Genomic DNA, 15072 nt, shown 5'->3' with positions numbered 1-15072 from the left:
TATGAACGTTTTAATGTTTTATTTTACTCTAATAATTTTTTTAATTGTGTAAAATAAATAATTTTTTTTTTTTTTTTTAAATCCACGTGCACAAGACAAAAACTTTCATATTGGGGGAGCGAGCCAGTCTGAAGAGTACTCGGGTCCAGCGCCAGCGTTTTTTATATGTCATAAACTTTCAAGCGGGATTTTTTTTCTTACTGCGTAGGTTTGTTCTCTAATTGTGCGTGAAAGAGCATTCGTGACAACGTGTACACCCTTCAAAACCAGATACACCTTCAGGTCTGTATAAATCCACATTGTTTTGTCCCTTGATACACCTTGGGTACAATAAGTCCACACTGGTACTGTGTTGTTCCTTGATACACCTTGGGTAAAAAGTCCACACTGGTACTGTTTTGTTCCTTGATACACCTTGGGTACAAAGTCCACACTGGTACTGTTTTGTTCCTTGATACACCTTGGGTACAAAGTCCACACTGGTACTGTTTTGTTCCTTGATACACCTTGGGTAAAAAGTCCACACTGGTAGTTTTGTTCCTTGATACACCTTGGGTACAATAAGTCCACACTGGTACTGTGTTGTTCCTTGATACACCTTGGGTAAAAAGTCCACACTGGTACTGTTTTGCTCCTTGGTACACCTTGGGTACAAAGTCCACACTGGTACTGTTTTGTCCCTTGATACACCTTGGGTACAAAGTCCACACTGGTACTGTTTTGTTCCTTGATACACCTTGGGTACAAAGTCCACACTGGTACTGTTTTGTTCCTTGATACACCTTGGGTACAAAGTCCACACTGGTACTGTTTTGTCCCTTGATACACCTTGGGTACAAAGTCCACACTGGTACTGTTTTGTTCCTTGATACACCTTGGGTACAAAGTCCACACTGGTACTGTTTTGTCCCTTGATACACCTTGGGTACAAAGTCCACACTGGTACTGTTTTGTCCCTTGATACACCTTGGGTACAAAGTCCACACTGGTACTGTTTTGTTCCTTGGTACACCTTGGGTACAAAGTCCACACTGGTACTGTTTTGTTCCTTGATACACCTTGGGTACAAAGTCCACACTGGTACTGTTTTGTTCCTTGATACACCTTGGGTACAAAGTCCACACTGGTACTGTTTTGTCCCTTGATACACCTTGGGTACAAAGTCCACACTGGTACTGTTTTGTCCCTTGATACACCTTGGGTACAAAGTCCACACTGATACTGTTTTGTTCCTTGATACACCTTGGGTACAAAGTCCACACTGCTACTGTTTTGTTCCTTGATACACCTTGGGTACAAAGTCCACACTGCTACTGTTTTGTTCCTTGGTACACCTTGGGTACAAAGTCCACACTGGTAGTGGTACTGTTTTGTCCCTTGATACACCTTGGGTACAAAGTCCACACTGGTACTGTTTTGTCCCTTGATACACCTTGGGTACAAAGTCCACACTGGTACTGTTTTGTTCCTTGGTACACCTTGGGTACAAAGTCCACACTGCTACTGTTTTGTTCCTTGGTACACCTTGGGTACAAAGTCCACACTGCTACTGTTTTGTTCCTTGATACACCTTGGGTACAAAGTCCACACTGCTACTGTTTTGTCCCTTGCAGGCAGTGTGTTCGTGAAGCCAAAGAAAGCGGCAACTGGAAAGGAGTGCTGGATTTTTATGCGTCCATCTTCGATTCTTTTCCTGCTCTCAGCGTTATTTTCAAGGTGGGTGGAGAGTATGTTTTGTAAATAGCCTTGTACCAGTGGTAGCGCTGACTTTCACTGATTTGCGCAGGTTTACGCAGAACAAGACCTAGTTTGGGCAGCGATATAGTTAAGGCCAACAAATAACGCAGTGTTTCCAAGGTCCCGACAGACCCTATATTTTCCTCGTGACCCAAGATTTTTCAGATTTTTTTTTAACCTTGAATTTGTGATTTTTAAAAATTTAATTGCAACACTCAATTTTGAAGACATTCAAAGGAAAACTACTGGTCTTTGACCTCCAGGGGACACAGCCCACAGGAATTACTGCCCAAAAAACCCACACCATACACCAGGCTAAAATAAAACAAAACAAGTCGCGTAAGGCGAAATAACAACATTTAGTCAAGCTGTCGAACTCACAGAATGAAACTGAATGCACTGCTTTTTTCACCAAGACCACATACTCATAGTTTCGTCAGTCCACCGCTCGTGGCAAAGGCAGTGAAATCGACAAGCCATGCAGAATAGTGCGGTAGTGGTCGCGCTGAGCAGGATAACACGCTTTTCTGTATGTCTATTCTTTTTAGCTTACTGAGTTTGTTTTTAATCCAAACATATCATATCTATATGTTTTTGGAATCAGGGACCGACAAGGAATAAGATGAAATTGTTTTTAAATCGATTTCGGAAAATTAATTTTAATCATAATTTTTATATTTTTAATTTTCAGAGCTTGTTTTTAATCCAAATATAACATATGTATATGTTTTTGGAATCAGAAAATGACGAAGAATAAGATGACATTGTTTTTGGATCGTTTAATAAAAAAATAATTTTAATTACAAGTTTCCGATTTATAATGACCAAACTCATTCATTAGTTTTTAAGCCACCAAGCTGAAATGCAATACCAAAGTCCGGCCTTCGTCGAAGATTGCTTTGCCAAAATTTCAATCAATTTGATTGAAAAATGAGGGTGTGACAGTGCCGCCTCAACTTTTACAAAAAGCCGGATATGACGTCATCAAAGGTATTTATTGAAAAAATGAAAAAAAATCCGGGGATATCATTCCCAGGAACTCTCATGTCAAATTTCATAAAGATCGATCCAGTAGTTTAGTCTGAATCGCTCTACACACACACACGCACAGACAGACACACACACACACACACACACAGACAAACATACACCACGTCCCTCGATCGTCTCGATTCCCCCTCTATGTTAAAACATTTAGTCAAAACTTGACTAAATGTAAAAAGACTTGAATTAAAAAAAGAAAGGACATTCATAAAAACCATTCCCTTTTTGTCTGGCTTTGTCATCACAAACAATTTGTTTTCTTTGTGCATGTGCCTCAAATGCATGAACCTCAAAAATGATTGCGCAAAATTTTGCAATAAGATTGACCCCCGGCCCTGAAGACATTTAGAACTGTTTGAACTCTTCTATGTTAGAGTAAACAGAGGATAATTTAACTCTGATTGAACTCTTCTATGTTAGAGTAAACAGGGGGTAAATTAACTCTGTTTGAACTCTTTTATGTTAGAGCAAACAGAGGGTAATTTGACTCTGTTTGAACTCTTCTATGTAAGAGTAAACAGAGGGTAAATTAACTCTGTTTGAACTCTTCTATGTAAGAGTAAGCAGAGGGTAATTTAACTCTGTTTGAACTCTTTTATGTTAGAGTAAACAGAGGGTAAATTAACTCAGTTTGAACTCTTCTATGTCAGAGTAAACAGAAGGTAAAGTAACTCTGTTTGAACTGTTTTATGTCAGAGTAAACAGAGGGTAATTTAACTCTGTTTGAACTCTTTTATGTTAGAGTAAACAGAGGGTAATTTAACTCTGTTTGAACTCTTTTATGTTAGATTAAACAGAGGGTAATTTAACTCTGTTTGAACTCTTCTATGTTAAAATAAACAGAGAGTAAATTAACTCTGTTTGAACTCTTCTATGTTAGAGTAAACAGAGGGTAATTTGACTGTTTGAACTCTTTCATGTTTTAAAGCAAACAGAGGGTAATTTGACTCTGTTTGAACTCTTTTATGTTAGAGTAAACAGAGGGTAATTTGACTCTGTTTGAACTCTTCTATGTTAGAGTAAACAGAGGGTAATTTGACTCTGTTTGAACTCTTTCATGTTTTAAAGCAAACAGAGGGTAATTTAACTTCACAGAGAACAACAAGCTAACAATCCTAATAATTCCTGTGTACCAGCACGCATACCGACATAGGCAGTCAGTTGGTTTTATAAAGCATCGATTGCATGAAAACACAAAAAAGGCAATGCATTGAAAGTCTTTTAGTTTGTTTGTTTTTCTCAGTCAATCAATTTCAACCTACATGTCCATGAGTGTTTTGACTACCTTGTATGCATTGTTAACTGCACTGTTAAAACACAGAAAAGTCAGTGCATGAACGCTGTCTTTGTTTGTTTTTTCTGTCAATCAATTTCAGCCTACATGTCCATGAGTGTTTTGATATTCTTGTATGCATTGTGAACTGCACTGTTAAAATTCACAAAAGTCAGTGCATTGAAAGCCGTCTTTTTTTCTTTCTTTTTTTCTGTCAATCAATTTCAGCCTACATGTCTAGTCTTTGGACTACCTTGTATGCATGTGAACTGCACTGTTAAAACACGGAAATGTCACTGCATTGAAAGCCTTTTCCTTGGTTTGTTTTTCCCAGTCAATCAATTTCTTTTGACGACCTTCGTGCATTGTCAACTTTATTGTGAAATTTAAGGCTGAGGTGAAAATGGAGGGTGAAGGTCGCTCACAGTGCATGTGTTCACAGTTCAATGTCTGTTACTTCATTTATTGATCGTACAGTCCCTGAGTGCCACGTCATTCCCATGGTTTGATTTGTGAGCTCGTCGTTATTGGGAAATATTGATTAAATTTCATGAGTTACATAATTTTGAACGGCAGTTCTTTGCGCTGTGCTTGTACCCATACGTTTTACTGTCAGTTCCTGTTGTTGTTTTTGGTAACCACTGGTGACTATCATGTATATTGTACATGCACATTGTTATATACATTGATCCAGTCAGTCTTGGTTTTAGCTAGTGCAAAACAATGGCACAATATGAAGTTGTGTTTTGGAAAGAGAGAGACAAAAAGTTTTGTGTGTTCATGCAAAATAATGTGCATATATATATATATGAGAGTGACTTTATGCACCAGGACACACAAGACATGTATAATACAGCCAGTGAGCTCCCAGCCTCCTGGTTCGGAAGAAAACCTACCTGACAGCTTTTGAGATTGGGCGTAGGCAACAACAGCCTATTGGCAGTAACCTGGCGGACCCTGAACTCTATATTATTTTTTTTTTAAACTATCCCCCCCCCCAAAATAACAAAATAAAAACAATGAGCGAAACATCTGAATGAAAGCTGTCGACAAGTGGCGTTACTTGTGTCACCTTAACACAAAAAAAAGTTTTGCTCTAGTAACCCTCCAACCCCCTTTTTTTTGGGAGGGGGGTGGGGCGGGGCCTTGTTTAAAATCTGAACCATCCTTTTTTGGGGGGGGGAGGGGTTGGGATGGAGCTCAGTGTTTGTGTGTGAGTGCGTGCAGAGCTACCAACTGCTACGCTTTTGGTGTAGCTTGTTACGTTTTAAGAGGAATAGTTACGCCAAGATTAGAATGGCTACGCTCAAACAAATAATCACAAGCATCCAAGTGTGCTCTTTCTTGTGAGTCCTGGTACTCATATCTGAATTTCACTCCATGTAGCTGTCAGAATTTGTGCCATAAAACATTGGCCACACTGACAAGTGGCACTGCAGACACTGTCTTAGTCTCTACATTGGCCATTATGTTCTGTTTTCAACTCAACCTTTCAACAGGTATAATTTATTTAGGTCTGTTGTTTGCTGTGTACCTGAGCGACAATTGTGATGAGTGTGACGTGGAGGGCTGGCAGGCATGCATAAACACATGCTTCTTCTCTTTGTTCATGGGCTGAAACTCCCACGGTTGTTATGTGTATGACCGTTTTTACCCTGCCATTTTGGCAGCCATATGCCGCTTTTGGCAGCCATATGCCGCTTTTGGCAGCCATATGCCGCTTTTGGTGGAATATCCATGCAGACCAAACAGATAGTGGCCAGGTGCTAAACAAGAGTCAACGCCGTGTTTATATGGACAGCATATTCCCTGCAGTCATGCACCGCTGACAACGCCGTGTTTATATGGACAGCATATTCCCTGCAGTCATGCACCGCTGACAACGCCGTGTTTATATGGACAGCATATTCCCTGCAGTCATGCACCGCTGACAACGCCGTGTTTATATGGACAGCATATTCCCTGCAGTCGTGCACCGCTGACAACGCCGTGTTTATATGGACAGCATATTCCCTGCAGTAATGCACCGCTGACAACGCCGTGTTTATATGGACAGCATATTCCCTGCAGTCATGCACCGCTGACAACGCGGTGTTTATATGGACAGCATATTCCCTGCAGTCATGCACCGCTGACAACGCCGTGTTTATATGGACAGCATAATTTTATTCCCTGCAGTCATGCAGCGCTGACAACGCCGTGTTTATATGGACAGCATATTCCCTGCAGTCATGCACCGCTGACAACGCCGTGTTTATATGGACAGCATATTCCCTGCAGTCATGCACCGCTGACAACGCCGTGTTTATATGGACAGCATATTCCCTGCAGTCATGCAGCGCTGACAACGCCGTGTTTATATGGACAGCATATTCCCTGCAGTCGTGCACCGCTGACAACGCCGTGTTTATATGGACAGCATATTCCCTGCAGTCATGCACCGCTGACAACGCCGTGTTTATATGGACAGCATATTCCCTGCAGTCATGCACCGCTGACAACGCCGTGTTTATATGGACAGCATATTCCCTGCAGTCATGCACCGCTGACAACGCCGTGTTTATATGGACAGCATATTCCCTGCAGTCATGCAGCGCTGACAACGCCGTGTTTATATGGACAGCATATTCCCTGCAGTCATGCACCGCTGACAACGCCGTGTTTATATGGACAGCATAATTTTATTCCCTGCAGTCATGCAGCGCTGACAACGCCGTGTTTATATGGACAGCATATTCCCTGCAGTCATGCACCGCTGACAACGCCGTGTTTAAATGGACAGCATATTCCCTGCAGTCATGCACCGCTGACAACGCCGTGTTTATATGGACAGCATATTCCCTGCAGTCATGCAGCGCTGACAACGCCGTGTTTATATGGACAGCATATTCCCTGCAGTCAAGCAGCGCTGACAACGCCGTGTTTATATGGACAGCATATTCCCTGCAGTCATGCACCGCTGACAACGCCGTGTTTATATGGACAGCATATTCCCTGCAGTCATGCACCGCTGACAACGCCGTGTTTACATGGACAGCATATTCCCTGCAGTCATGCACCGCTGACAACGCCGTGTTTATATGGACAGCATATTCCCTGCAGTCATGCAGCGCTGACAACGCCGTGTTTATATGGACAGCATATTCCCTGCAGTCATGCAGCGCTGACAACGCCGTGTTTATATGGACAGCATATTCCCTGCAGTCATGCACCGCTGACAACGCCGTGTTTATATGGACAGCATATTCCCTGCAGTCATGCAGCGCTGACAACGCCGTGTTTATATGGACAGCATATTCCCTGCAGTCATGCACCGCTGACAACGCCGTGTTTATATGGACAGCATATTCCCTGCAGTCATGCACCGCTGACAACGCCGTGTTTATATGGACAGCATATTCCCTGCAGTCATGCACCGCTGACAACGCCGTGTTTATATGGACAGCATATTCCCTGCAGTCATGCAGCGCTGACAACGCCGTGTTTATATGGACAGCATATTCCCTGCAGTCATGCACCGCTGACAACGCCGTGTTTATATGGACAGCATATTCCCTGCAGTCATGCACCGCTGACAACGCCGTGTTTATATGGACAGCATATTCCCTGCAGTCATGCACCGCTGACAACGCCGTGTTTATATGGACAGCATATTCCCTGCAGTCATGCACCGCTGACAACGCCGTGTTTATATGGACAGCATATTCCCTGCAGTCATGCAGCGCTGACAACGCCGTGTTTATATGGACAGCATATTCCCTGCAGTCATGCACCGCTGACAACGCCGTGTTTATATGGACAGCATATTCCCTGCAGTCATGCACCGCTGACAACGCCGTGTTTATATGGACAGCATATTCCCTGCAGTCATGCACCGCTGACAACGCCGTGTTTATATGGACAGCATATTCCCTGCAGTCATGCACCGCTGACAACGCCGTGTTTATATAGACAGCATATTCCCTGCTGTCATGCACCGCTGACAACGCCGTGTTTATATGGACAGCATATTCCCTGCAGTCATGCACCGCTGACAACGCCGTGTTTATATGGACAGCATATTCCCTGCAGTCATGCACCGCTGACAACGCCGTGTTTACAGTGGAGTCCGGGTACAACGAATCTCAAGGGAGATACATTTTAGTTCGTTATATCAGTAATTCGCTGTAGAGTTTTCAACCCTAAATGGCCTTAAGACAAGTTTTCCCACTCACCTTCAAATGATCGTCCCATCGATCTTTCCTTGGAGAGTACAATCTCTGCATGTTTTCAACAGCTTCATAATATAATCCATAGAGGCATAGTTCAAATGTTCACTTTACTGTCACAATTTTAGAAGTAAAATTTAAAAAGTCGTGTAAAAGCATGTACATATGTACATTCTGATCAATCTCCGATTTCATGGTGTCCACCAGTTCTGGTGCATGTACTACCCTGGCCAAGTTTCCTCTCAAGACATCAAAGAGACCGCCCCATAGGTTAAACTCTCCATAGGTTAAACTCGGTCACTGACCCGGGAGTGACCCGGGTGCAGGAAGTGTTTCCTCTCTGATAAAGGGGAACCACCTCTCATAGCTAAAACTGGGTCAATGACCCCTGGGAAGAAGGTCACAGTGTCTATAAACAAGGTCACCCAGCTATCACATTGGACCTGCCTTTGATCTCGCCTCACAGCAGATCGTTGTAGCCTTGTGACTTTTTAGAGCACAGTCATAGCTTAGCAGCTGATTGGAATAGTGAAAACACAGCGGCGGTGGCTGTTCCATGCACCTCCCGCTGTTTGTTCAGAGTTCGCTCATCACGGGATGTGCACTTGTGTTTGTGTATTTTTTGTGTATTTTTGTCTTTGGAGACAGTTATTGACATCAGTTCGTTGTAGCCTTGTGACTTTTAGAGACAAAACGGCTATGGGGCGATGAAAACGTGTTTGTTATAAGAGGGGTTCGTTATGCAAATGAGTTCAAAAGGTTCGTTGTGGCCGGAAAGTAACAAGTAAGAAATAGAAGGCTGTCTGCCGGGAAATCAATGGCAGTTCGTTAAAAGCGGGATTTCGTTATACCCAGGTTCGTTATACCTGGACTCCACTGTATATGGACAGCATATTCCCTGCAGTCATGCACCGCTGACAACGCTGTGTTTATATGGACAGCATATTCCCTGCAGTCATGCACCGCTGACAATGCCGTGTTTATTTGGACAGTATATTCCCTGCAGTCATGCACCGCTGACAACGCCGTGTTTATATGGACAGCATATTCCCTGCAGTCATGCACCGCTGACAACGCCGTGTTTATATGGACAGCATATTCCCTGCAGTCATGCAGCGCTGACAACGCCGTGTTTATATTGACAGCATATTCCCTGCAGTCATGCACCGCTGACAACGCCGTGTTTATATGGACAGCATATTCCCTGCAGTCATGCACCGCTGACAACGCCGTGTTTATATGGACAGCATATTCCCTGCAGTCATGCACCGCTGACAACGCCGTGTTTATATGGACAGCATATTCCCTGCAGTCATGCACCGCTGATTTGCCTGCTAAGGGCATGTACGCATGAATTGTGACGTCAAACAATCAATAACAGACCTCGATATGTGTAAGAGTGAATCTTATGTTTTGATGTTTGTGTTTGATTTCCTTGATGCAATGTTGCAGAGAGACCCTAGCAAAGATTACAAGACTGCTGACGACTCAGGGATCCATGTGGAGTACGTCAATGCTGTGTATGACACGCTGATGAAAGCCGTGAGTTACGCTTCACTGACATTTAGTGGGTATATATATTGGGAGACACCCAGTTTTTTTCTGCACAGGAATGTACGACCTGAAACTACCAATAACAAAAACCAACAAAGAATCAAAACAAACAAGCAAAGTTTTTGTTACTCCCGTGAATAATCAGTGAGTCCTAAGTAATGAGCAGTGTCCTACTCCCTCCGTATGGGCGGCCAGCAGTGAACACAAACATTAAAAAGTTTGTATCTGTTCGATATTCTTAAGATTGGATAACTGTAAGTGGATTGATACAGGTCACAATTAGGCAAGTTTGGGTCAATAACTAGGAAATCATTGTTCTCTTGAACATAACTTTATGAAGCTAGAGCAGAACTTTGATTCATGTAATAATGTATTACATATGACGAAAGGGGAGCTATATAAGCATTTGTTTTTCTTATTGATGTTAGCAAACACAAGCTCATTCATGAAGTGGAAGTGTCACATTTTCTTGCAGTACAATGTGTGAGTGTGTATGTGTGTGTGTGTGTGTGTGTGTGTGTGTGCACAGAGAACGCCACTAGTGATTATATCTGAGGTTGCATAATTTATAATACAAAGAAACCAGCAACGTGCGCGACCTACTTTAAAAAGTGCTCAGAGCCACATTCACCTGTTTTCCCAAGACTAAGAAGACTACGTGGTTTTCTTTTCCATTCTCAGTTTCGTTGAATTTTTAATGAATTAGGTTGTCTGAAGAATCTTTGTGAAAATGTTTGTTCCAGTGAATTACTCCGAATGTTGATTGATTGGACGTACAGATTGTTAAGTTTAATTGTGTCGTGCCTTGCGGTCAGTTGATCTTGATTCTCATTGGCTGTGCTTTGGTTTGTCTCATTAAAATTCTCATATATCTACTGTCGATCTTCAACAGTTTTCTTCAGACCGTAGCTACCACCCTTTCCACCTCTTCTGACTATCTGCAGCGAATGTTTGCATGTTGTAAAAACTGCTAGCACTGCAGCACTTTGGTGATACTGTTGAGCTTCATTAATAACAGTAACATTCACACCATGGTAATCATTTGTTCATTTTGTTGCTTTGTTTGCGCGGCGTGGTAAAATTGACACATGATACTTTACAGAAGTTGGTGTTTTTTCTGTATGTTTTCAGCCCAATGAAGTGCCAAAGGAGGTTTTGAAAGCCGTTATTAACAGTTTGCTGAAGGACAGAAAGTAAGTCAGTTAATTATTCACAACTAGTATGGACTGCTGTTATAAACTTGGCCAAAAAATTATTGCAACAAATTTCAAACCCAATTTAAAGCATTAATCCCCGTGTCATTTTATTAACACTTTACATGCCAGAGATGGCCGTTCACTTAACCTTCAGGATCACTATTTGGATTAAATATTTCTTTTACATGGATCACGTGACCGCCGCTCGGTACCCTCAAAATCGACCAGACAAAAACGGAAGGGCCGAATGAAAAATCGAAAAAAAATCACAAAAGGCAAAACGAGAAGAAAGTCAAACCAATTATCTACCCTGAACAGATTGTTTTGTTTTGCTACCTTGCGTATTTCGCGTGCTATGCTATTCACTTGGTGGATTGCTTTGAAACTTTCAGAATATTTTACCAACATACTAGAGATACTTCGAGCAAAATGATGGATTGTTACAGGTGTTTGTTAAAATGTTATGCAATTACATTTTTCAAAAGAAGTTTTTAATCTTGTCGTAGGATTGTTCCCTTGGGTCCAAAAAATGTATGACTTTGCATGTCTTTAGAAAAATGATTGATAAATACACTGCTAAAGTTTTATGTGCGTGTAAGCATGCACTGACGCAAATTTGCTGGACCAGTAAACACGCTACATATTTAAGCGATGATTCTGGTGCTACAGCGATGCCCAGCCAAGCGTGACCGTAGAATGTTTTAAGAGGCACGCAGCGATAACAGCTGTAAGCGCGAAACAGCGTGAACGTTCCATTTTTTCCTCATGTGTTTGCATGACTAGTAAATTAACGCCAGCAGCTACACGCAAATGAAACTTAGACAGAATCTGTATCAATCATTTATCTGTAGATATGCAAAGTCATGAATTTTTTGGACACAAGTAAACAATCCTATGACAAGTTTAACAACATTTTCCGAAACATTGCGTCACATCTGGATAAATAACCGTAACGATCCAAACTTTTGCACAAATTATCTCTAGTATGTTGGTAAAATATTCTGAAAGTTTCAAAGCAATCCACCAAGTCATTGCTAAAATGTAGCGCTTTTTGACATGATACCCATAAAAATTGACGTAAAACGTTCCGTTTTTGACCGCTCTTGCGATCGACACCTGCATCAGTAGGAATAGCATAGCACGCGAAATACGCAAGGTAGCAAAACAAAATAATCTGTTCAGGGTAGATAATTGGTTTGACTTTCTTCTCATATGTGAGTTGTTCTTCAGTACTGGTGACAGAAAGGGGGAAAAGTGGTCAAAATTCAAATCTCTAGTTTTGTTTTTGAAATATTGCTTTTCATAAAGCAGAAATACTGTAGTATCTGTTGTACATAAGAAAAAATCACTGGTTCACATGGTTCCTACATAATCTAACTTTTAAAGCTGGTTCTTGTGTGTCTGTGTGTATGTTTGTATGATGACGATAGGACCCGAAACGGCTGCACGGACTGAGACAGGAATTGCAGAGAATGTTCTTTGCCACTCGAGTCGTATTTGATTGCAATATTTTATACAGAAAGTAAATTTCAATGATTCTGGCTCAGACTTGTAGATCTATCTGTTATGCAGTGTTTTGGTAGTGTATCTGCTTTTCTGCTATGAAGCTCATTTGGAGTGATCGATACGCTGATCTCGCATTTCACAAAGACAACAATAATTTGCAACATTTCAAGAACTGCATCAGTTTTTTTTAGATACTTTATCAACAAAAACAGCACAAACACGACTATTATCAACAACACAGAACGGGAGGTAAGTCTTCAAAGACGCACCAAGTGTGCGTTCCCATTTTTGGACGCCATTTTTGCTAGCATTTTCACAGTAAATCTTAATATTTCCATATCTATTGAATGATTTTGGTATTTTCTTTGATTGTGCCGATTCTCCTATCTCTCTGGCATGTACTGGGTGCTTTGTGACCAGTTTCTGCCCTAGACTGTATTGAAAAAATGCGTCCGTGTGAGCTGACCCCCACTTGTGACCAGTAGCAAAGAACAACTCATGTGACAGTTGCAACGTATTGCCTATTGTGATTTTTTGTCGATTTTTCATTCGGCTCTTCCGTTTTTGTCTGGTCAATTTTGAGGGTACACTTACTTGAGCGACGGTCACGTGATCCCTGTAAAAGAAATATTTAATCCAAAAGGTGATCCTGAAGGTTAAGTGAACGGCCTTCTTTGGCATATGATACAGTTTTAATTAAAGGACACAGGAATTAAGGCTTTAATTTGGGTTTGAAATTTGTTGCAATAATTTTTAGGCCAACTTTAGTTACATCTTTGATTATCCAACTGCTGGTGTCATATTCTTGTTGATTAATTGCCTTGTAAACGTTAGTTTGTTTAAAAAAAAGCGGTCTGGTACAAATTAAACTAACGTTCTAACAAAATGAGTATACAAGTAACCATCAGTCATTTGGGAAATATTTTAGTTAGAAGTCACATGTGATTTTCTCCCAGATTTAAAGATATTAGATTGTATGTTTTAGAATTTTCACTTGCAGTATTTTGCATTGAGAGTGTGTATTTGTTAACAGTAGGTTACTGTCTGTTATCGCTGCCAAAGGAACAAGGATCACCGCCTCTGGTAAGATACAGTGCAACTCATTGTCATGTGCATGTTGGAGTTACTCCTTGCTTTCTGAAACTAACCTGGATTATGCATGATTTTGACTGCAGTGGAACCCCCAAATTCTGAGCAAATCAGGTCTTAAAAAGGAGGGAATTCTAAAATGGGGGTAAATTAACGGATCAGAGGTTTATGAACAAAAAGTGTGAAAAAACAGTGTCTTAAATTGGGGTGTTCCACTATAGACAGTATCACAGGTGTAGATTTTGTTTTATATGTTTAGAAAAAGGTATGACATAAGAAACACAGGTCTAACCCTCTATCCAAAGGTAAAAAACATTTTCTTGCCTCTGTGTGGAGAATCTGTCTCACGTACTCTAAACTTGGATAAACACCATATAGTTTTGCAACTGGAAATATATTTACAATACACAAAAAACTACACATGGTTCCAGTTGGGTCACTGTGGATAATTAAAGTACACGCTTAGTTCGTCAGGTGTGCTTCTGTGACAGGCAGACAAAATGAAAGGACTGGTCAGAACTATACCTCAGTTCAAGTCAGAATCAAAATGAAAGGACTGGTCAGAAGTATACCTCAGTTCAAGTCAGAATCAAAATGAAAGGACTGGTCAGAAGTATACCTCAGTTCAAGTCAGAATCAAAATGAAAGGTATGGTATTGGAACGTTCAGTTATTGACAAAACAAAACGTTACGTTCACTGATCTTCAACCCAGCGGTCTTTTAATAGGAAGGTTTCCGCCAGTTATCTCTTTGAGGTTTTGGGTGCTTACAGAGTACCGTGCCCCTTGTGGGGGCATCAAACATCAAGGTCACAAGCAGCGTCAAGGGGAAGGTCGGCTGGGCGGACAGGAGACTACAATAGGAAGGTTTCTGCCAGTTATCTCTCTTTGAGGTTTTGGGTGCTTAGAGAGTACCGTGCCCCTTGCGGGGGCATCAAACATCAAGGTCACAAGCAGGGTCAAGGGGAAGGTCGGCTGGGCGGACAGGAGACTATTGGACAGACAGACAAACACTTATAATAAAAAAAAACTTATCTGACGAATTTTCCAGAAGCTCGCTCGAAAGACACAAGCGAGAAATACCATACCTATCTTGTTTTTTACATTTAGTCAAGTTGTGACTAAATGTTTTAACATAGAGGGGGAATCGAAACGAGGGTCGTGGTGTATGTGTGTGTGTGTGTGTGTATGTCTGTGTGTGCGTGCGTGTAGAGCGATTCAGACCAAACTACTGGACCGATCTTTATGAAATTTTACATGAGAGTTCCTGGGATTGATATCCCCGAATATTTTTATTTTTTTCGATAAATACATTCTGATGACGTCATATTCGGCTTTTTGTAAAAGTTGAGGCGGTACTGTGACGCCCTCATTTTTCAACCAAATTGGTTCAAATTTTGGTCAAGTAATGTTCGACGAAGCCCGGACTTCGGTATTGCATTTCAGCGTGGTGGCTTAAAAATTAA

General features: G+C 41.4%; 1 protein-coding gene across 1 annotated transcript in view; it reads left to right on the top strand.

Moving 5' to 3' along the window:
- Window positions 1–15072, top strand: part of LOC138982648 (probable E3 ubiquitin-protein ligase HECTD2) — a 48326-nt gene that overhangs the window by 5208 nt on the left and 28046 nt on the right. The window contains exons 3-6 of the mRNA XM_070355972.1: window positions 1614–1716; window positions 9715–9804; window positions 10948–11009; window positions 13581–13601. Of these exons, the coding sequence (XP_070212073.1) occupies window positions 1614–1716; window positions 9715–9804; window positions 10948–11009; window positions 13581–13601 (276 nt within the window). The remainder of the gene's footprint in view (window positions 1–1613; window positions 1717–9714; window positions 9805–10947; window positions 11010–13580; window positions 13602–15072) is intronic.

The sequence above is a fragment of the Littorina saxatilis genome, linkage group LG12 (genome assembly GCF_037325665.1).
Source record: "Littorina saxatilis isolate snail1 linkage group LG12, US_GU_Lsax_2.0, whole genome shotgun sequence".
Lineage (NCBI taxonomy): Eukaryota > Metazoa > Mollusca > Gastropoda > Littorinimorpha > Littorinidae > Littorina > Littorina saxatilis.
This window is presented reverse-complemented; position numbering and strand designations above follow the sequence as displayed.